This window comes from Heteronotia binoei, chromosome 6 (assembly GCF_032191835.1).
Source record: "Heteronotia binoei isolate CCM8104 ecotype False Entrance Well chromosome 6, APGP_CSIRO_Hbin_v1, whole genome shotgun sequence".
In the NCBI taxonomy this organism is placed as follows: Eukaryota; Metazoa; Chordata; class Lepidosauria; order Squamata; family Gekkonidae; genus Heteronotia; species Heteronotia binoei.
In genome coordinates, this window is record NC_083228.1 from 109865033 (window position 1) to 109888030 (window position 22998).

Here is a 22998-nt window from a genome sequence, read left to right on the forward strand (position 1 = left end):
CTCTGTGAGGTGGGTAGGGCTGGAAAGGGCTCTCACAGCAGCTTCGCTTTCAAGGACAACCTCTGCCAGAGCTATGGCTGACCCAAGGCCATGCTAGCAGGTACAAGTGGAGGAGTGGGGAATCAAACCCGGTTCTCCCAGATAAGAGTCCGCATACTTAACCACTACACCAAACTAGCACTACACCAATAGAACAATGTTGGAGTCCAGTGGAACCTTTAACACCAACACAATTTTATTAAGAATATAAGCTTTTGTGTGCATGCACACTTTATCAGACAATGAAATGGGGTACAGTGAGCAATGCTACATATAGCAGGTGGGCAGTGGTTAAGCATGCAAAATAGTACAAAGTTAGAATTCAGTGGCAAAACAGTGAAATTAACAAACTGAAAGAATAGCAAGCTTGGTCTGGATAGCATCAGTTGAGTGGGAAAACAGCAAAGGTGTCAGACGATGGGATCTCAAATTAACCAGACCTTGAATTGTTGCAAAGTTAGGCTTTATTTGATAATCCATAAGCATCAGCATGAAGGAAAATTGAGACTGATACATTGTAGCAGTAGGAAGCAGGCTATAAGGGAATACATTAAAGGGAACTACACAAAGCCACAATTCTAAACATTGCTGAGTTGAGGTGCAAAGATTCACACGGTCTCCTTCTCTTATCGTTACGGTTAGTCTTCCGGGGATGGCCAAGCGGCTGTCCCTGGAGGTGCTTTATCTTCAAAGGGGAATTTCTGCCTTTGTTAGTATCAAGGGAAAGAAATATTCACACCAGGCATTAGCAACAATCTACAACTCTCTACTTTGATATGCAAGGCCTTTCTCATGGTTAGTAACAGCGTTTCAAGATGGCGACAGTTCAGCTAAGTCTTTTATTTCAGAGAAGTTACATCGGCTGACAAAAGGCAATAAAACTGTCAGAATTGGAGAATGATGATGACAGTCCACAAAGGCAATAAATGTAGTCTGTTAATTGCTCTATTTCTCCTCAAGCATGGGTTAAACTAAGCACATATTTTTTAGAGGTGTTTCTGCCCACCTAATTTATTTTTTAGCATGTGGCATTGTATTCGAAACATCATTCCAGTTTGCCAATACCAAAAAGAATACATTAGAACACAGTGGAAGATGGGTTTACAATATGTAATGAGATAAACAACCAATAATCCCTTATTCCAGTTTGTCAATACAAATAAATACATTATTCTGATACACTATTCTAAAAGAGAAATACACTGATATACAGTGGATGTATAGCTCTACTTGGTGAGAATGGTTTAGCATATGTAATAATAAACCAATATCCCTTTTCAGTCCCAGGGAGGTATTTCATAATAACTTGTTATTCAGCAATTTCCGTTTCCTCTAAAAACCCATCTTCCACAAAAAGCAAAACACCTTCCGAATTCTCTAAATAACAGTATCATTTGGATGTCTGACCTATGTTCCAGCAGCGCACTGATATTCTCAAACCATTAACTGTGAACCAGTGCCTGAAATCAGTTCCACTTCCATGACATGGTAAGTAGCGACTTATTATAAGATTAATTTTAATGTCATAAGTAACACCTAAACTAGTAATCTCTACTTTGCAGGTAAAAATGTGGATGCATTTGTTTCTTGGTCAATTGTATATATACCAACTGAAAAGGGAACTTAATTATACACACACACACACACACACACACACACACATATAGACTAGCCTCTTGTTGTCTTTAATGTTATAATATTCTAATTATTAGTCTAAAGATGATTAATCAATTATTACACTGTGCCATGGCCACTTTCTACGGGACATAATTCTATTTGAATTACAATTTGAACTCTGTTTTGATTTGAATTCGGTTTCCAGCTGTTTAAACTGGTTGAAATAAAAATGTTTTGTGTTCTGTTTCATTGTTGTCACACAGAGAGAGAGAGAGGTCTGTGGAAGAGCTTGTAATTATCCAGAGTAGTTTTAAGTGAATGCCCCTTCCCCCTTCCCCATCACATCTTGATTTTGAAAGGAGGCTGAAGTTGGTTTCTTATTCGCAGATCCTTATTCATTCCTTATTCGTGAATTCAACCAAAAACACTGAAGAAAGTTTGAAAGCTCTGAACCCCAAAATAAGATTTGCACCCACATATATCATACCCCCCCTTCTTCAGGGGACTCTGCCCTTTGAGAAGACATGTGCTGCCTCATGGTCCAATGAGCAGTTCTCGCTCCAGCTGCTCCAAAACAAGGTGCCCCCAGGACACACAAACAGACAGACACTGGGGACAGGCTTTACCCCCAAACAATGTTTGGATCACCCCAAGTGACACATCCTCACACTTGGGCACTGTCCTCTTCAAGAAGACATGCAGAAGTGCCTGGTCCAAACATTTGTTCCAGCGCCAAAAGCTTCCAATTGGGGTGCCACCTAAAAGCCTGTATTTCAAAGGAGATTTGAATAAGGAGCTATTTTGATTGCTTGCCCTCTGCACCCCAAAATGCACTTTGGACCACCGCATGCCATACACCCCCATGTTCAGGGAACCCTACCCTTTGAGAAGACATGTGCTGTCTCATGGTCTAATGAGTGGTTCTTCTACCAGCTGCTCCAGATCAAGTGCCCTCAGGACACTCAAAGAGGCAGACACTGGGGACAGGCTTTACCTCAAAACAATGTTTGGACCACCCCAAGTGACACATCCTCACACTCGGGGCACTGTCCTCTTTAAGAAGACATGCAGAGGTGCCTGGTTTAAACATTCGTTCCGGCACCAAAAGCTTCCAATCGGGGTGCCACTTAGAAGCCTCTATTTCAAAGGAGATTTGAATAAGGAACTATTTTGATTGCTTGCCCTCTACACCCCAAAAAGTGAATCATCAACAACTTACAACCTATACTGGATAGTGACAGCTCCCTTTCAAAAGTACTGGGGGGGGGGGTAAATGTTTTCTTGCACACAGACAGTCCCCTAATCTCAAACAACTCCTCATCCACAACAATACAACATCTCGTCTGAGCATGGACACTGGTACCAGAGCTCGCAATAAACCCAAGTGCCAACTTTGCTGCCATATACACCCAGACAACACAATCACTGGACCTAACAGCATTAACTATACCAACTCAGGTTCATTCACTTGCTCATCTTCTAACATTATATATGCCATTAAATGCCCTTCAGTTCTCTACATAGGGCAAACAGGACAAACCCTCCGCCAAAGGATAAATGGACACAAATCCGACATCAGGAATTACGGAACTGAGAAACTTGTGGAGGAACACTTGTGGAGGAACACTTTAACCTTCCAAAGCATTCAATGGGTGACCTCAAAGTAGCTGTTTTACTGCAAAGGAACTTCAAGAACAGAATGGAGAGAGAGATTGCTGAATTACAAATTATTATGAAACACCTCCCCAGGACTGAACAGGGATATTGGGTTTTTTTATCTCATTACAAATGCTAAATACACTCTCACTGAGTATAGTTATACATCCACAGTATTCCTATGTATTTCTCTTTTAGAATAGTGTATCAGAATAATTATTTGTACTGGCATACTCAAAATAAAGATATTGCCTGTTTATCTTATTACATATACTTAACCCATTTTCACTATATTTTATTGTATTCTTTTTTTCCTATGGCAAACTAGAATGATGTTTATATGTTAAAAAGTAAATTAGATGGACAAGAACATCACTATCCAACGTAATCCCCTTTTAGCTGTATTGACATACTCAAATAGGGATAGTGGATGTTTTTCCCATTACATATGTTTTTCCCATTTCCCATTACATTACCCATCTCCCACTATATTTTAATGTATTTTTCTCCTAATGCAAACTATATGTATGTTACACGTTAAAAGGTAAATTAGTTGGATGGGAAAACTCCTGAGACAGAAATGCCTTCCTTTTGGCCCAGGAACAGACATTCTCACATTTTGACATATTACTGTTTTATTGCTTTCACATGCTCATGCTACTCAGATCAAAGGGCAGAGTTCCCTGAACCTACGGGTTGTATGGCATGTGGTGGTCCATGCTGTATTTTGGGGTGCAGAAAGCAAGTAATCAAAATAGTTCCTTATTCAAATCTCCTTTAAAATACAGGCTTCTAAGTGGAACCCCAATTGGAAGCTGTCCCAAGCGTGGGGATGTGTCACTTGGGGTGGTCCAAGCATTGTTTTGGGGTACAGCCTTGCCCCAGTGTCTGCCTCTTTGAGTGCCCTGGGAGCACCTCATTTTGGAGCAGCTGGCACGAGAACCACTCATTGGACCGTGGGACAGCACATGTCCTCTCGAAGCACAGAGTGCCCTGAACGTGGGGGTGTATGGCATATGGTGGTCCAAAGTGCATTTTGGAGTGTAGAGGGCAAGCAATCAAAATAGTAACTTATTCAAACCTCCTTTGAAATACAGGCTTCTAGGTGGCATCTCAATTGGAAGCCTTTGGCGCAGAACCAATATTTGAACCAGGCACCACCACATGCCATACACCCCCACATTCAGGGCACTCTGCTTGTGGTGCCAGAACCAGTTTTTGGACCGGGCACTTCTGCATGTCTTCTTGAAGAGGACAGTGCCCTGAGTATGGCGATGTGTCACTTGGGGTGGTCCAAACATTGTTTTGAGGTACAGCCTGTCCCCAGTGTCTGCCTCTTTGAGTGTCCTGGGAATACCTTGCTCTGGAGCAGCTGGCACAAGAACCGCTCATTGGACCATGAGACAGCACATGTCCTCTCGAAGGGCAGAGTGCCCTGAATGTGGGGGTGTATGGCATATGGTGGTCCAGAGTGCATTTTGGGGTGCAGAGGGCAATCAATCAAAATAGTTCCTTATTCAAATCTCCTTTAAAATACAAGCTTCTAGGTGGCACCCCGATTGGAAGCTTGTGGTTCCGGAACCAGTGTTTGGACTGGGCACCTTTGCATGTCTTCTTGAAGAGGACAGTGACCCAAGTGTGGGGATGTGTCACTTGGGGTGGTCCAAGCATTGTTTTGGAGTACAGCTTGTCCCCAGTGTCTGTCTGTCTGAGTGTCCTGGAGCACCTTGTTTTGGAGCAGCTGGCACAAGAACCGCTCATTGGACCATGAGGCAGCACATGTCTTCTCGAAGGGCAGAGTCCCCTGAAGAAGGGGGTGTATGATATACGGGGTCCAGACCTTATGTTGGGGTTCAGAGCTTTCAAACTCTCTTCAGTGTTTTTGGTTGAATTCACAAATAAGGAATGAATAAGGAATGAATAAGGAATGAATAAGCATCTGTGAATAATGAACCAACTTCAGCCTCCTGATTTTGAAGTCCTCCCAAGTTTCAAAATGTCTGTGCATGTGGATGGGGGGTGATTGGGATGCACTGTGGCTGAGGTCAGATCTGGCTGTAGTTCTGTAACTTTTCTCCCCATTGTATCCACCTCCAGTTTGGTGTAGTGGTTAAGTGCGTGGACTTTTATCTGGGAGAACCGGGTTTGATTCTCCACTCCTCCACTTGCTCCTGCTGGAATGGCCTTGGGTTAGCCATAGCTCTGGCAGAGGTTGTCCTTGAAAGGGCAGCTGCTGTGAGAGCCCTCTCAGCCCCACCCACCTCACAGGGTGTTTGTTGTAGGGGAGGAAGGTAAAGAAGATTGTGAGCCACTCTGAGACTCTTCGGAGTGGAGGGCGGGATATAAATCCAATTTCTTCTTCTTCTTCTCCCCCTCCCCCCCCATAAGCCATGCATCTGTAGCCACAACTGTAGCCACTATCCTAATCATAGTTCCCTTAATTCTGCCTTCAAAACTGGCTAGGCTGGAGGGAAAATCATGGTGTTTATCCTATCAGATATGCATGGGATCTTCCTTGTTTGGGGATGGCAGGGGGTTTCTTTGTGAGCAGATGCTACCTCATTCCTCTAAGTGTTGGATAAAAGATCCACACATTTCCCAGTAAACCACTTTGAACCAAAAGGGAAGACAGGATAGGAATGTTTTAATAATAAAAAATGAATAAAATATGTATGCAAAATTTTCTCCAGTGCTAAAGATATGGATAATTAGAAGGGAGTAAACAGAAGAGGGCTGCATCAGTGCAGAGAAGGAAACAAAGTACACTGAGGATGTATAAAGATGCAAAAAAAAAAGTTATTTTTTTACAAGATAGCAAACCTTTATGGCTTCTTGAAAAATTCTCTTATCATTTTCCTCAGTTTTACGTTCTTGTTTCATTGGGTGTTTTTCTGTTCCACACATTTTGCTCCCTCTAGTGGGCAATTCAACATCACACAAGTTTATGTCCAACAAGTTTCCTTGCAGATTTAAACTGTAGATTTCTATGCCAGAAAGAAACCTGTGTGATATCAAATTCATCATTAGAGAGAGCAAAACATGTGTGGAACAGCCCCAGTAATTTACAAGCCAGGAAAATAAGAATGAGGAAAAGCATTTAATCGCTAACTAAAATTAACCTTGGGTTTGAATTTTTTAACAAAAAGCCTGTGTGGTATAGTAATTAAAGGGTCAGGCTAGGATTGGGAGACCCAGGTTCAATTCTCCTTGCTCCTGTGAAAGCTTGCTGGGTGAACTTGGGCCAATCACACACTTCCAGCCTAACCTACCTCTCAGTGTTGTTGTGAGAATAGAATGGAGGAGAGGACAGTGATGTAATCTATTTTGCATCCCCATTGGGTAAAAAGACTGGATAGATGAATAAACAAAGAGATGGAGTCCAGAAACAGGCTTTTTATATAACTTTGTTTGCAAAAGCCTTTGTATTATAATATTTTTTCCCCTTTGAGCACCACTAATACTTCAAAACATTTGCAAAAATACCTTTTGAATCTGGCAGGAAATCCTTAATGCCAGGTGTATTTCTTTCCAGAGAGACAGATGAAAAACAGAGATTTTCAACAATGTGTGCCAATATTTTATTTAGCAAACAATTTCCTCTAAATGCAGCCAGCTAGCAAACAGACTTTTATAAATATGCTCCCAAGGGCCAAGGGGTCAGGTCTATAATACATTCCTTTATATCATGGGTTGTATCCAATTGTCCAACTACATTAGCACTAGGAGTAAATCCTAGGATAGAAACAAGCATGTGTTCAGCTATGTCAAGGAAGCCAGTTTATGTACAAATATTTCTACCTCAATAAGGAGCTATGCATGCAGTTTCCCTCTCCAATCCAACAGCCAGAACTGTGCACATGAAATTCACCTTTCTTTTCTATTCAACATCAAACAATTGGTAGGATTTTCATGCTCAGAAAAGGACTTTGTGCATGTATATTGGACTAGGACATAAGAATGCTTTTGAGAAATATGCCATCAGTAGTTACTTTGACAATTTCTTCAGTGGGACATGGGCTGAAATTCAGTGCTTTTAAATGTATTTAAATCAAGCCAAATGCACAATGCTCTTAACCTTTACTGGCTGTAGAGGGATCATCTCCATCTGCTTTAAACCAAATATTGACCCTGACCTGGTGGATCTGGTTTGCACATGGAGGCTTCATTGAAGTCAAGTTGTTCCTGGGTTTCAAGGTCTGCTTAGCTGTGGTGCTCACTGGATGGTCAAGAGCTAACCATTATCACTCATCTTCACTTTTGTCATAGGATATAATGGGAAAATAACCACCCTGCTTGGATGCCATCTTGAATTCTTTAGAGCAACAGTCCCTGCCACACTCTCCCTGCTGCCTGTGTGTTCCTTGAGTACTGAGGATAAAATCTAAGGGTCTTGAATGGGACAGGAAAAAGGAAGTGTTGTACCACTACCAATAAGCTTGTTGACTAGCAAACTGCTGAGCTCATCCTTTTTTTGGACAGGAAAGCACAGGAATTCAGTTCTGACAGGCTTGGTGCCAGGGGGTATGGCCTAATATGCAAATGAGCTCCACCTGGGCTTTTTCTACAAAAAGCCCTGCATGAATTCTTTGAAGCTGAGCATGTATCCATAGTTAAAAACAAGTTCCCTGCTAATTCATTAAACTGTACTTTAACATCCTGTTAAGTAAATAGGTTAGAAGCTCAGTCAAACATAGCTTTATACAACTGAGTAATCAGATACATCATTCCTGTGTCAGTTCATACTGTGTTACATCTCACAGTGCTTTATAAATCTGTTTATGGAAATATTTATGCTCAGCCTTTTAACAGAAAAGAGTCCGCAACTACGTAATCAGTAAATAACAATGAAAATGGTCCAAACCAACAAATAGGAGTTACAAAATTTGTAAATGTATAAAGAGGTTTGGTAGAAAATCTAGATATGTGAGGGGAAGAAGAAAGAACACAATGAGGAAACTAGCAAGGAAAGCATGGATTTTACCTGGCATTCAGAAGCTAAGCAGGGTTGGTCCTGGTCAGAATTTGGATGGGAGACCAGCAAGGAAATCAAGGGCCTCTGTATAGAGACAGGGAATGGCAAACCACCTCTCCACATCTCTTGCCTTGAAGAAGCTGTGAGTTATCATAACCTGCAACTTGATGGCACTTCCTACACACAATGCCATTAGTGGAAAGACAAGATTAATCTTTCTGAGAAGGGACTTTTTGTATAGTTTGGGCATCTCTGTTAAGAAAGGTCTTTGCCACTTGTTAAACTTCAGAGGGCATAGGCAGACAGAGAAGGGATCCCAAGGACATTCTCAATGCATGGTTAGGCAAGTGATGGCTTAAAGAAAACCTGGATTCATTTAACTTCTGAAACAGTCTTGTGTAGCATGCCACAGTGTCAGCTGCAAATTAGAGTATGTTTTAAGCGAGTCCACTTACAAGCAACACTATGAAAAATTAATGCTGTGAAGTGGGAAAGGTGATTGATTTACCCATGTAACATAAAAATAGAATTATACATAAAACCCCAGACAAAAGGCAATACATTCAATGTCTTGCTTTGCTTTATTTTATTTAAAATATTTGAAGTTGCTATTCTCCTGACCAAGTCTGGACTCAAGATATGGAAGAGATGGTAGGTGAAAGAAGCAAATGCCACAATATCTGAGGACCAAGATGCCTGTGGGTGCTATACTGGGGATCACAGCACTAGACCACAACTATGAAACTGGATGGATGGCCTTGCCCACAGAGGAAAATCAAGATGCACACTTTCTGCTGGGCCCAGTTTTGCTGTCTCCTCCACCTTGTTGCTAGCTGCCTTGGCTGGCGGCCCTTCCTCCACTGCTGACCTCTCCTGGGTGAGTTCCTGCTGGGAAGTCTAGGTGTTGGAGCATCCTCAGGCAATGGAGGAAGGTTGTGTGAGTGTCTGGGCTCTCCTGGATCACAGCCAGGGCTCTTTTTCTAGCAGGAGCTCCTCTGCATATTAGGCCATACTCCCCTGATGTAGCCGATCTCTGAGAGCTTAAAAGGCTCTTAGTACAGGGCCTACTGGAGCTCCAGGAGGATTGGCTGCATCAGGGGGGAGTGGTCTAATATTCAGAGGAGCTCCTGCTGTTGAAGTGGTGCCCAGCTCTGATTCCTGAAAGGTTTCTCGCTGTTTTCTGGCTTTCTTGTGCCATCTCTTTAAACTTTAAAGGGGCAGCACAAGAAAGCCTGAAACAGCTGAAGAGATGGGAAGTGCTCCCACCACTCAGCTGTTCTTGCAGTTTTCTGAAAACCCTATTTAAAGGGATTGCAATCCCTTTAAATGAGGTTTGCTGGGTCTACAAACTGAACTGGTTCAAAAGAGAACAAACTAGTTCAGTTCATAGTTCAGCCATGAACCACAAACCAAAACAAACTGCATTGTTGTGGTTCATGTCCATTCCTACCCACATCCATTTTGGAAATCCTGGAATGAAGCCAAAAAGGAATTTTCTGTGTTAATTTTCAGTTCGGAGGTTTCACCATCTCAACAGCTCAATTGTTAGACAGGATTTGGGAGGGGGCAAAAGCTGAAATCAATGATTCTGGCACAAAGGATGGGTTTTATGTGTGTGTGTGTGTGTAGGCCTCCACCTGTAAGCAAGAGGGGTCAGAGTGAAATAACTTATCTACATTCTGTGCGCCCATCTTGCATAGGAGATTTTAAATAGTAAAATGAACCCATAGTAAAATGGATCCATAAAGAGGACCCATGGTCCTCTTTGCCTGCAATTTGGCAGGGAGGCTCCATTAAACCCCAAGAATTTCAGTTGTATGGTTAGGGGGAGTTAGATCCACAGATGAATTGTACTTTCCTTCTTTCTGCCTAAAGTTGGAGCAGGAGAGTCTTGTGAGAGAGGAGTGGAGCCTGGAGAATTTCATCCCACTTGGGCAAGGGAAGTTAAAGGTTGGCATACATTTCTCATTGAAACCAGTGGAAATGCTTTTGGAATTAGCTGTTTGTGTGAATTCTTAAATATTGCTAATTGATTCTATAGCCATTAAAATGATGTACACAAATACTGTTAATGCACAAAACAAGTTGAACCAAAGTGTTGGTGTCAGATTGGCACCCCTTGCCCACAGCAACCCATAGGAAACTCATCTGTACTGATCATGACATCTGTTCTCCATTGAAAAAGACAGAGGAGAAAGTAGTCATCGACAATGTTCACCCTAGTAGCAATTACATTTGGACTTTGGACCTCTTACACAGTTCAGGAGTAGATTTTTCCTGCCATATGTTCCATTTAGTCACTCTGGAGAATCTGTGTTTTCTTTTTTAATGCAGGTAATGTTGTGTAAAATCGCTGGAGGAAGACTGAGACATGCAAGGCTGTGCACGTTACAAACACTCAAACGAGTTACTTACAATATAAATAATTCCATGTGCTGTCAAAAGTATAAAGTTGGTATTGATATGATTGATGTACTGGCAATGGCACATAGATTTTACAAGTGTTTATATATCCCATGGAGCATCTATGGTAACCTGCACATTAGTCATGCATACAATGAAGCACTATATTTGCAGGCGCAGGTTTAATGTACACATACAAAATCAGCATAATACTTGTGCTACCCTGTAAAACTTAAATTCTGGTGACTCAGATCTTTAGATGGCATTTTCCCCCATTTAGCAATGTTTCATATTGCAATTCATAATCACATTGCTTATTTTTATTGGAAGAAAAGATTTAGTGGACAGCAGGATGAATCTGTTCTCTTGCACTGTATTTCCAGAGTGGCTTGTGGTATCTAGATTGGAAACAAAAACAAGTGATGGTCCTGTTGAAACCATTATTCAAAGTCCAACAATGCTATATAGATTTTGATCTTGCTCTGAGATGTTTAATAACCCACATGAAATATGAAATTTGGGTCAGAGTTTTCCCCCTTGTTGTTGCAAGAGACATTTTACATTTCATTCAACACTTCCTAGTCCATAGTCAAAGCATGGGGATGCTAATAAACTTGTTAGATGAGCAGCGGGTCATAGCATTCAGTTCATTATATATCAAATTGGAAGCAAGCTAACATTTGAAGAGGCCCTAAATCTCGGGTGCACTGTTGCCTTTGCAATCAACTTGCCTGTTAGCATCTATGTGTTTCTTTTACAATGACAATCTTTAATCCAAGGAAGCATTTCCCTTGTCCATTCAGTTTTCTGACAGAGTGATCATTTTTCTCCTCCTGCTTTCAGTTTGCCTGGTCCTACCCATCCATTATTTTTAAGAGAAATGTCTCTCATGAACTATATCTAGATGTATCAAGATGGGTAGCCTTGTGCATCTGTTTGTAGCAGCAGAACAGAGCAAGAGTTCAGCAGCATCTTAAAGGCTAAGAAAATTTGTGGCAGGGCATCAGCTTTTGTGAGTCACTGCCAGGGCTTTTTTTTTTAGAAGGAATGCACAGAAACGCAGTTCCAGCTGGCTTGGCATCAGCAGTTTGGCCTAATACACAAACGAGTTCCTGCTAGGCTTTTTCTTCAAAAAAGCCCTATGTGAAACAATGGTGACATCAGAGGGTGTAGCCTAATATGCAAATGAGTTCCTGCTGAGCTGTTTTCTTAAAAAAAAAAGCCCTGGTCACTGCTCACTTCTTCAGATATAACTAGAATTTAAGTCCATCTGTCCTATATCTTGGAGAGTGGAGTGATTTGCCCCATCTGAAATCACTCCACACTCCAAGATACAATGACAGCTGGATTCACATTCTAGAATTTTATAATTTTTATTGATTTTAGCTACAAAAAGAGAAAGCATATGCATAGATACAGAAACAACAAGAAGGAGGGGTGGATACAGAATGGGAAACCAGAAACAAAGAAAGCTGCAAATATATCAGTTACATTTCTACTGCAAAACAAAATACCCAATTCTTTCTACCTGCAAGTATTGAATTTTCTCCTTATATTCTTCATTTTCCATTATACTCCTTTTACTAATCTGTTACTTAAGATACGAGTCTAAACTATTCTATTCTTCTTCAGCACATATAGATATAAAAAGTCTGAAAGGTCACAACACAAAACTAACTGGTTAAACTTACCCATATTAAAAGTACAAGTTGACTTGTTATTTTAGCGATGTCATCATTTGGATAAGCATGAAAAACAAATATCATCTCTTTATCCTTCTAACTTTTTTATTTCAAATGGAGAGAAAGAAAGCAAATTTAAAATAACATAAAAAATAGAGAGATAAAAAAGTGGCGAACAAAAAACATAATAGTTTATCAATATAAACAGTTTCTCCAGTTAAACATACTATGAGCAGATCTACCAGATTACAAAATAATTGTGTTATCTGCCTTCTTAAAAATGATCCAAGTTAATTGTTTATTTATGTAAAATTCTTTTAAAAGCTTTTGGATACTGTAACTTCTATAACCATATTGCTCTGAGAGGCACAAACCTAATATACCATAACAGCCACAACTCCCACACATATATTTTTACCTAAAAAAACAAACAAAGCATCTATTACCTCTATAGCTCGCTCTTTAATACATAGCTCTATTTAACTTTCTTAAAAAAAAAAAAAAGAATATAGAAAATAGCAGACAAAAGAGAAGCATCCATGTCCCTAGGGTCTCACTTGACCTTTTGAAATCGCATGTCAGTTTTTGTTAAGAGTTCCAATTACCTACAGAAAGAAAAACAATTTAAAATCCCTTCTTCTTGAAAGTTTTCCAAGTCTTGATTTTTTTCCTGAAATATCCTCTCTCCTTAGTGCGTTCATCCATCTCGGTAAAAATAATAAGGCTCCCACACCATCACTTCCTCTCAGAAAAGCTTTAGTCGGTCTTGATTTCCGGTCCTTATTAATAACTGCGCAATCTGGTTCCATTTTAATTTTCTTTGGCTCCTTCCCCAATGGATCTTTATCCATTGGTTTCAACTCCACAGACTTCACCGAGATCTCTTTAACACTCTGCCCACGTAGATTTAAAGTTTCTCTGCCTTTCAAAATAAGAGCTCCCATTTGCTTTTTTATCAACTCTGTTAATGAACCAAGGTCCTTCTTTAGAGAGATTATGGTATCCATTATATCTTTTTTATGAAACATTTCGCTTTGCAATGCAATTTTTCTCCACAGAATAACTCAGTCTAGTAATCAAAGTTGAAAAATAACTCAGAAACCCAGTTAGTCTATCCTTCCAAATCTTCTCCAGCTGTGTCTTTTGATTGTTGTCATTTCAGTTCCACTCAGGCAACAGATACAAATCTCTCTAAAATATATCTTGTTTTTGTTCAGACCAAATTATAACTGAGTAATGATCTCCTTGTCACTTATTCAATCATAAACCAGGTTGATTTAAGTATCTATATTCAGTCTAATTCAGATTGTTGCAAATGCTTAAAGTTGTTCTTTGTCTTTTTAAGCCACACTCATGGAAAAGTGGGAGGGAATTCACCTCTTTCCCTTCCTTTGAACTGTCCCATTTGTTGTTATGTAAAATGACCCATTAGGCAGTGGTAATGAGAAGCAGACTTACTTGCAAAGTAGTATTTCAGTGCCTAAGGTAGAAAAACAATGCATCAGAAGCTTGTTGGAAGAAGAAAGCAAGCAGCTGGGTGTTCACCTCTTTCTGCTGTAATGGTGACCATGGCAGTGGAGCACCAGAGAAGAAGGATAAGGAACAGCTGCCACTATTTCCCTGGCTCCCTGCAAAGCCCCTTGATAACAGGAGACCCCTCCAGGGTCTCCCTAGAGATGCCGCGACTGCGGTACGTCTCCAATCATCCCATTCAGGGTGGTCATTAGAGACGAGCTCCGCGGACCCCCACTGAGCTTAAGGCGACGAAGCCCAGAAGTCCTGGATTCACATTCTAGCTGTATCTGAAAAAGTGAGCAGTGATTCATGGAAGCTCATACCCTGCCACAATTTTTTTTAGTCTTTAATGTGCTACTGGACTCTTGCTCTTTTCTGTATCTAGATGGATATAGGTTAACTCTTGTTATGTGTTCACTATTACAAAGTATTTGATGTTACCCAGTTGTGAAGCCTACTGTACATTGGTGTGATCATACATTGGTCGGATGAAGTGTACACACACATGAAACTTTACAATCTGAATAAAACTTTGTTGGTCTTAAAGGTGCTACTGGTGTGCACATTTGTATTTTTCACTATCTGGAATAATGCTATAAAGTTTATTAGATTGCTCCCAAAGCTCTTATTCTTAGGGGGAGGGGGGAGGAATGAGCTGTTTTTAGCCTCAAAACAAAACCAACTTTTAAAATTATTATTCATTGTATGAGGTTTCCCATTTATTCCTGTGTCTGAGGCATAGAAACCTTGTGTGGTTTGAAGCCATTAACTGTATCTTAATTCTCCTCACCCCCACTCTGTTTTGCATCTCTTTCTTTCCTTATTGCCTTGCTTGAAGAAATGTGAGAATGCCTCCTAAACTCAACACGACAGCTGTAGCCAGTAACTCATCTCAACAGCCAACGGCACAGCTAGACCTATAGCATGTGTCACAGCCGCTGGCCTCCTGCTTGTTTCCTATTTGTTTATAGCAGACATGTTCAGAGACTGAAAATAATAGCTAAAAATATTTCTGCTGCTGCCTTTGTGAATAATGTAAACAAACTGTCAATAGTGTTAGAAGCTCATTCATAACAGTATTTTATGACCATTTTAGAAGTGGGTAGGTAGAACATCAGCATCGGTTGTACAAACAAAGGAGGATGGGTGTTAAATCGTTCAGATACTTCTACAACAGGTTGAAAACTGAAATGTGATAAGCGCATCATCAGAGGCACTCTGAAAACCAGCAAGTTCTGAAAACAACACATTTTAAAAAAATTCAGTCCAGATATGGGACATAAAGTTTGATGTGTGTCATACAGAAAAATGCTGTACCGTAGGAGTCCCCAGCTCTTTTGGACCTGTGGGTACCTTCAACACAGGGTAGTGGGTGCAATCACAAAATGGCTGCCACAGGAGGCAGAGCCAACTACAAAATGGTCACTAAAGGAAGCAGAAGCAAATATGCACATGAAGCCCAAGTGTAGGAGACAAGAGGAGTCATTTTAAAAAACACATTGGGGAAAGAGATGTATAAATGAGACTATAAAACACCGTGTAGTTGCTCCTAAAGTATGATGTGGTTTTTGTTCCTATTTTTGTGCTATGGCTGATGAGACACTTTCATTTCTTGGAAGTGATTAGCCAACTTATACCAATAGCATGATTAACAATGAGTACTAATAGTTCTTTCCCACACTGGTAATTTTGGATTATATCAAAAACAGTGAGAGTTAAAAGCCTTTGTTTTCAAAAATGATGTCACATTTGATACTGTGGTAGATATTTCACTGCTTGGTAGGGACAAATGGAACAAGGGAACCCCCAAAAGCTATTTGAACATGTGGGGAGGGGACTTTAAATGGTGATCAGATCTTAGTGAAGCCAGGAGTTCTGTCAAAGCAATAGACTCCTATTGTTGCTTTGGTTAAATGCACATCCTGTTTAAAGAGTGTATTAATGTGTGTCTGAGGATACCATGGAAGCCTGTTCCTTCTATAACCCAGCACTGAAAACAGGAGGCCAGATAATGCATCAGAATGCAGTACTCATGGCAACTGCTGTGTCAGTGCTCTAGTGGGATTCAAGATTCATGATGGGAGGGACTGTCTATAATATGTAAAAGATGCAGTGTCCCTCTTTGCTGGACAAATTATCCTGCCTTTTAGCAACTAGATGGCCCAAAATAGGAAACTTCGAGTCTGAGACTATCATACTGCAATTCTGATCCATGCACCCGATCCTATAAATGGAAGTTGCATGACATTTTTCTCATGGAAGTGGATTCTTATGCATATAAGTGCTGTCAAGACACAACCAAATTATGATGACCCCAGCAAGGGTCTTGCAAGGCAAGTGAGAAGCAGAGGTGGTTTGCCAGTGCCTTCCTCTGTAGAGTTTTCTTTGGCCTCCCATCTGGGTATCCCACTTAGCTTCTCTTTCCTTTTGTGAAGCCTTAGAAGCACTGAAATAATGAATGCTTTGTTTGTTGTCCATTTTCGATATTCCCAATGCAACTGCTATGACAAGCAATGAGTGCTTTATGAATGTATGTAATCTCATATTCATTTACTATACAAACAATGGAGTCCTACAGCATGCTCTATGGGGCAATCAGAATTATCTTTTTCGTTGTCTATTTTGTCCTGCTATTCCAATAAATAATTTATAGGTCCATTGTGAAGTATTAGTTGATATGAGGCGGGAAATTTCCATTCTCTGTATGAACAAAGTTGATTTTGTATGCTAATGTGAAATAGAACCCTAGTGAGCATAGCTTAAAAATGTGTCCACAATTAAGCCCTTTTAATTGCTATTGATTTCAATGGGAGAATTAAGCATGCGTGAAAATCAGTAGGATGCTCAAGGTGGTTAGCTTCAGCTGACATATCTAATAGTATGTAAGAACACAATGGAAGAAACTCATATCTGAAGGCATTTGGTGCTTGGAAGAAAACTCAGGTTACTCAGTTAATATGCTTAATACGTGGGTTGAAGAATGAACTGAATAGTTCATTCCACTGAACTTCCACTTCAACTGTTTTGAGAAACACAGAACTTGCATATACAAAACTCATGTGGAATGTGGGAGGGGAATTGCACATGATTGAGAGACTTAGCCCACTCTCAGCTGCACTATGGGTTTAATATCCATCTACCCTTTATGGCTACTGCAGGGATGGCAAAAAGTGAAGGTATTTTATAAATAGGTATGCTACCAGATTGTTTGGTAATTTAGACCATCTTACCTCTGATGAGATTCAGCTAAAAAAAAGGTAAAGGTAGCCCCTGGGCAAGCACCAGTAATTTCTGACTCTGCGGTGACATTGCATCATGACATTTTCATGGCAGACTTTTTACAGGGTGGTTTATAAGTTTCCAGATAAAGAGACATTGAATACACACATGAACGTACGTGAAGCTGCCTTACCCTGAATATGAGCACTGACCTACCAAGGCCAGGATTGTCTACTCAAACTGGCAGTGGCTCTGCAGGGTCTTTCACATCACTTCACTTTAACTGGAGATGTCAGGGATTAGACTCAAGATCTTCTGTGTGCTTCTGTGTGAAAGCCAGTCTTGTGTAGTGGTTACGTACTGGGATTGATTCCCAACTCCTCCATATGCAACTCTCAGAGACTGCTCTGGAAAGAGCAGTTTCTGTTAGAGCTCTCAGCCCTACTTACCTTACAGGATGTCTATTGTGGGGAGGGGAAAGGAAAGGAGATTGTAAGCTGCTCTGAGATTCCTTCAAGTAGTGAGGGATGGGGTATAAATCTGATCTCCTCCTCCTCTGCAGATGCTCTGCCATTGAGCCACAGCCCCTTTTCCAAATTAGTGGTTAAAGTCTTGGATTAGGATCTGAATCCCCACTCTGCCACGGAAGCCTGCTGGGTGACCTTGGGCCAGTCACATACTCTTGCCCTAACCTGCCCCACAGACCGGTTGTGAAGATAAAAAGGAGAAGAAGGGAATGTTGCAAGCAAAAAGTGGGGTATAGATGAAGTAAATAAATAAACACAAGGTCAGATTGGGTAGAACAACACATGATCAACAACCATAGGTAAACTGAAGTATTCTGATTTCCCTGGCTTCATCCTGTTCGTTTCATTGAGATTTAGATAGTCCAAATATTTAAACACAGGTATCAGCAGAATATGTAGTGATGATAAGATACAGGGTGACTCCAGGAATCATATTGCAGCAACCAGTCATATAAGAGTTTGTTACTGTTGTAAGAGGTACATTTCATAGGCAGCATTATAGATCACTTTGCTGAATCCAGACATTTAAAAGCACTTCTTTGCTGCCTTATAACAACCCTAAGGGCTGCAGAAAAAGCTTCTTGGGCACTGAGCACAATCAAAACTATTTAGCTGGGCCCTTAACAACAAGTGCAGTTGGTTAGCTTTGAACAGGCCATTGCAAAGAATAATTATTTCCATTATTTCTGCTGTTGACTCAGGATGAATTTTGCAATACTTTCTGTCAGTGGAGCAGCCCCATGCCTACCTCACACAAACAAATTCTCTGTACACTTTGAATCATTAACCACTTTCTATCCACTGTGGAAACCAGATGCTGAGAGCTGTGCCAAGCAGCATTCTACTGACCTGGAATCTTTCTTCGGATCATGGTAAAGGCATATCTGGAAAAGCCAATACCCATTCTACAGAATGGTATGTAGTAAAACTGATCTATTATATGGATTTTTGTAATTTATTTTGCATCCTTTGTAATCATGAGTGGCTGAGGATCTAATTATTTTAGTTAATAAACCTGTTAGTGGAGGATGCCCAACCTGTCTAAGAGTGAATTTTAACTTGATTATTACTTTAAAGATTGTGTGACATGTTTTGAAAGTTTTGCTTTCAGCAATGATAACATCTAGTCTACATTCTAAATGCTAATGATTTCAAAAGTGGTAGTTTCTCTTATCTTAATCTTATTAAGAAAATGCCTGAATGGTTCATACTTTTGTTCAGAACTTCTACATCACATAGTAAAAACTGTTGTCCAAAGTCTAAAATGTTATGATAGTTGTAATTACCTTTGTGTTATTGACATCTTTCTTACTGCATTGTAGTATGAAACAAAGTTTTGCAATCATTTATACAGAGTATACAGACAATTTTTTTTTAAAAAATGTACCTCAGTTAAATGAATGCAATCTAGGTGGCAGAATATCTTTCCGTGGTTGTACTTAGCACTTCACTGTCTATCTTTACTGTCAGAGTGCATCCAGCATTTAATTTCATTCATTAAAATATTTGTATCCCACTTTTCCATGTGTCTCAAGACAGCTTACAAGTCACAATTTAAAACTTACGGAATAAAATAAAAACCCGAATAACTCACCTTTGCCCTGTTCAGTGCCCTGGCAAATAAAATGGCTTTGCAGCACCTCTTAAAAATTTCTTGACACAGCATCCTCCTGGTTTCCCTGAGGAGCTGCAAAAGAATAGATATAAGCTCTAGTTGATGCCAGGCAGGCTGCCTGAAGTGGTGGAACAACTTGTAGGTGGCAACCTGAGGCTCACAACTGCTGCATGGGGGCATACGGGAAGAGATGGTCCTTTAGGGTTTATCACATTCTAGCAATGCATAGGTTTTGTGAGCTCATTTGCAGGAATCTCCAGGCAGGAGCTTGTGTGGAGGCTGGATGCCACTTCTCCACAGGTGCAAGCCTAAGGAGAGTTTTGTTGTGTTTCTGCGGTTCTTTGAGTTAGGAAACATTTCTGCAATAAATATGCAGATTCCTTTAATTACACATTGCTGATTTAGGAATTCTATTTTCAGGGCCATGGCATTTAGCAGATTTTTCAGAAGTGCTTTTGTTAAAAGGCATCTTAATTGAGGATTAGTAGAAATTATAAAATCAAGCTTTGATGGGATTATATTGGTTTCCTCACCCACCATCTGTTCTCACTGATCTACCATCAATATTTTGAGCTTCTACAAAGTCCTTTAGTGCAATGTGCAAACACTGTACACACAGGCCCCACTCCAGACTTTAATATGTAGAAACTGGGGCTTTAGGTATCTTTCCCTAATTCAGTACTTTGAATAGTGCTTAATTCTGGTGGGGAGGGAAAATTTGGCTTTCAGTACCCTCTCCTAATCAATCGCACCCTGAACATCTAATATGGGGAAAGCACACAGAATCAAACTGGATCAGGTTGGAAAATATGCAGACAGAGGTTGTTTGGACCTGCTTGTTTCCTCTAGCTAGAGATGCTGACAGGAAGGGCTCAGGGTCAAGAGGGCAGGGAAGATTCCAGACCATCAGTGGCTTCCACTGGCAGTTCATAGAGCCTAGTCCATTGTTCATTTTCTCCCAATTTAAGCTTTGTAGGAACCGTTTCTCTAATATTGCCAAGAACACCTACACTTGCTATCCGTATTCACTGTGCTGTGGCAAACATTTCCATTTCTTATAATAGTTTTTGAAGGACTACCTTGATTATGAACACAATTGTAGCTATGATGCATGCCTGAAAAATGATCTCGAAACAGTGAGTCACTAAGGAAGTTTTCCCAGTAAGCACAGTACAGTCCTAATAAGCATTATACCCTTCAAAGTCAACTTATGTGGAAGGGCTTAGAAGGGTGTAACTCTGAGAATCTACTCTTTAGTTCTTCATTGATTGCATTAAGGTAATTTTTGTTCTTCTCCTGAATTTCCCTCAAAAAGCTGTCTTTAGAAAACAGCAGCATATCATATGTTACTATATGATACAATGTTGTTTTCTAAAGAAAAGACAGCCTTGTTCTCCCATTTGGTAGGCTAATGATGCAATTCTGTGCAGAGGTATTACAGAATCCATGGGCTTGGATTGAAGTAACTCTGCCTGGGCTTCCATTGTGAAAACAGAACTGAGATTTAACTTTCCTTTAGAAGAAATTTGTAATGATGTTCGTTTTATGCTACCAGCTCGGAACACATTGAGTTCAAATATTTATCAAAGGCTTAACTAACATTTGGACATGATTAAAGGACAAGAAATATGAGACTACAATAATCTCCTTTGCTATCAAATGTGTAGTAAAGTAAATGCAATTTTATTCATACTATTAACATTAGGTTTACATTTCCAGGATATTAATGGGACCGGACAATGCTTGGATATATCAAAATATCTGGAAAAGTATTACCTTTCCACCATGTATGCTCTTGAGTTCATATTTGGCATCACTGGCAACAGTGTGGTTGTTTTTGGCTACGTATTCTGCCTCAAAAACTGGAGAAGCGGCAACATCTACCTATTCAGCCTAACACTGTCGGATTTTGCATTCCTTTGCACCCTTCCCTTGCTGGTGTCCAGTTATTCTAGTGGAACATGGCCTTATAAGATCGTTTGGTGTCAAGTCAACAGGATCATTCTACATGCCAATTTATACACAAGCATCCTTTTCCTTTCCTTTATCAGTTTTGATAGATACCTGCTCATGAAATACCCTTTCAGAAATCATTTTCTGCAGAAAAAGAATGTGGCTGTTGTTTTCTCCTTTGCCATATGGGTCTTAGTTTCACTGGAATTGCTACCCATGATAATCTTCATAAAAGTACAGGAAGACAACAGCACTAGCGAATGTATGGACTATGCAAGTTCAGGAGATGCAGCCCAAAGCCTCATCTATAGTGTGATCTTGACAATTGTTGGTTTCATAATTCCCTTGTGTATCATGTGCTCTTTTTACATCAAGACGCTTCACTTCCTTAAAAGCCGCAGCTCACAGCTCACTGCGGCCATGACTCTTGAGAAACCTCTCACATTAGTCATCATGGCAATGAGTATCTTTTCACTGCTCTTCACTCCCTATCACATCATGCGCAATGTTAGGATTGCTTCTCGCACAGAACTATGGGAGGTGTCTGAGTGCACAAGAAACATAATCAACGTTGTTTATATTATAACCAGGCCTGTTGCATTTTTGAACAGCGCAATTAACCCCATCTTCTATTTCTTCATGGGAGATCACTTCAGAGATATGCTGACAAGCAAAATAAGACACCTCTTTAAAAGGCCTACGTCTTGTTGCAAACAAAGTGAAATGTCCCTCTCTGTCTGGCTTGGAAAGAGAAACCTACATTGTACCAATGAAGGCACAACCAGTCACAGAGAAAGCTGAACAGCTTTGGTTTATGTGACAAAATGTTTCCGTTTTAGTTTTAGAAACTAACTGAGCAATATAAAGAACTCTCCTGGTCTTTGCTTCAGCTGGCAAAAGGAAATAAATCCTTATCACGATGCTGTTTGAAGTTATTGCATTATCTCTTACCCTGACTTATTCCTCTCTTCTCTCTCAAAGACTTGACTTTCTGTGACCTCTTGCCACCTTGGTCAGTGCTACTTGCCTGTTTTCTCCAAATTCATAAAACATAGACTTATAAACAGAACCCATCTATTAACAATCAGCTGAGATTTTCAGCAGAGAACTGCAACTATAAGACTGTATAACTGGAATGTGAATACCATGGCAGGTATCAACAACTAGGGGATAAATGCCTGTCTCATTAAGTATCCCTAATTTATAAAGTTAAGGTCATATTCCCATCACCATTGAGTGGCAAAATGTCCTTGTGGACTCCTCCCTGACTATATTTCAAGCAGGGAGGTGGACCATCATTCTAACTAGATGTTAAATGCTTGAAGAAGAAAAGAGAATTGATACAAGATGTTAGTGCCATGGTCAGATCACTGCACTGTGAAGGTCTAGCTGGGTGCCCCTGCCCCCCCCCCTCATCTAGGTAGTGAGTGGATTTATGCTTGCCCATAGAGACTAATGGATATGACTGGATTCCAGAATGCTCTGCGGGAACTGATGCCCTCCATCAATTCCTTAGATGAGCTAATAGAGGATTGGAATTCCCATCTCTCTGAAGCCATTGGAATTGCCCCTTGATGTCCTCTCCATCCCTGGCAGAAAACATCTCCCTGCTATACTATGGAATTTAAGGGGATGAAATGGAACTCAGATGACCAGAGTGAATTTTGTAATGAAACCACAAGAGCATTTTATAGGACACTTATGAAATCCTATGAGATGGTGGTGAAGGCTGGTATAAAGGAATTTTACGCAGCCTCCATTGTGTCTGCTAGCTCTTGCCCAGCTCATTTATTTAGGATA

The 22998-nt window shown here is 40.4% G+C and overlaps 1 protein-coding gene across 2 annotated transcripts in view; it reads left to right on the top strand.

The window, feature by feature from the left end:
- The window catches only part of SUCNR1 (succinate receptor 1), a 39577-nt gene extending 17459 nt beyond the window's left edge, over positions 1 to 22118 (top strand). The window contains exons 3-4 of one of the 2 annotated variants that reach the window (XM_060240896.1): positions 18445 to 18545; positions 20965 to 22118. In XM_060240896.1, coding sequence (XP_060096879.1) covers positions 18543 to 18545; positions 20965 to 21999 — 1038 coding nt within the window. In that variant the 5' untranslated portion in view covers positions 18445 to 18542 and the 3' untranslated portion in view covers positions 22000 to 22118. Of the gene's footprint in view, positions 1 to 18434; positions 18546 to 20964 lie in introns of those variants that run through there. The other variant, XM_060240894.1, reaches the window with a different exon arrangement.
- Positions 22119 to 22998: the final 880 nt, after the last annotated feature.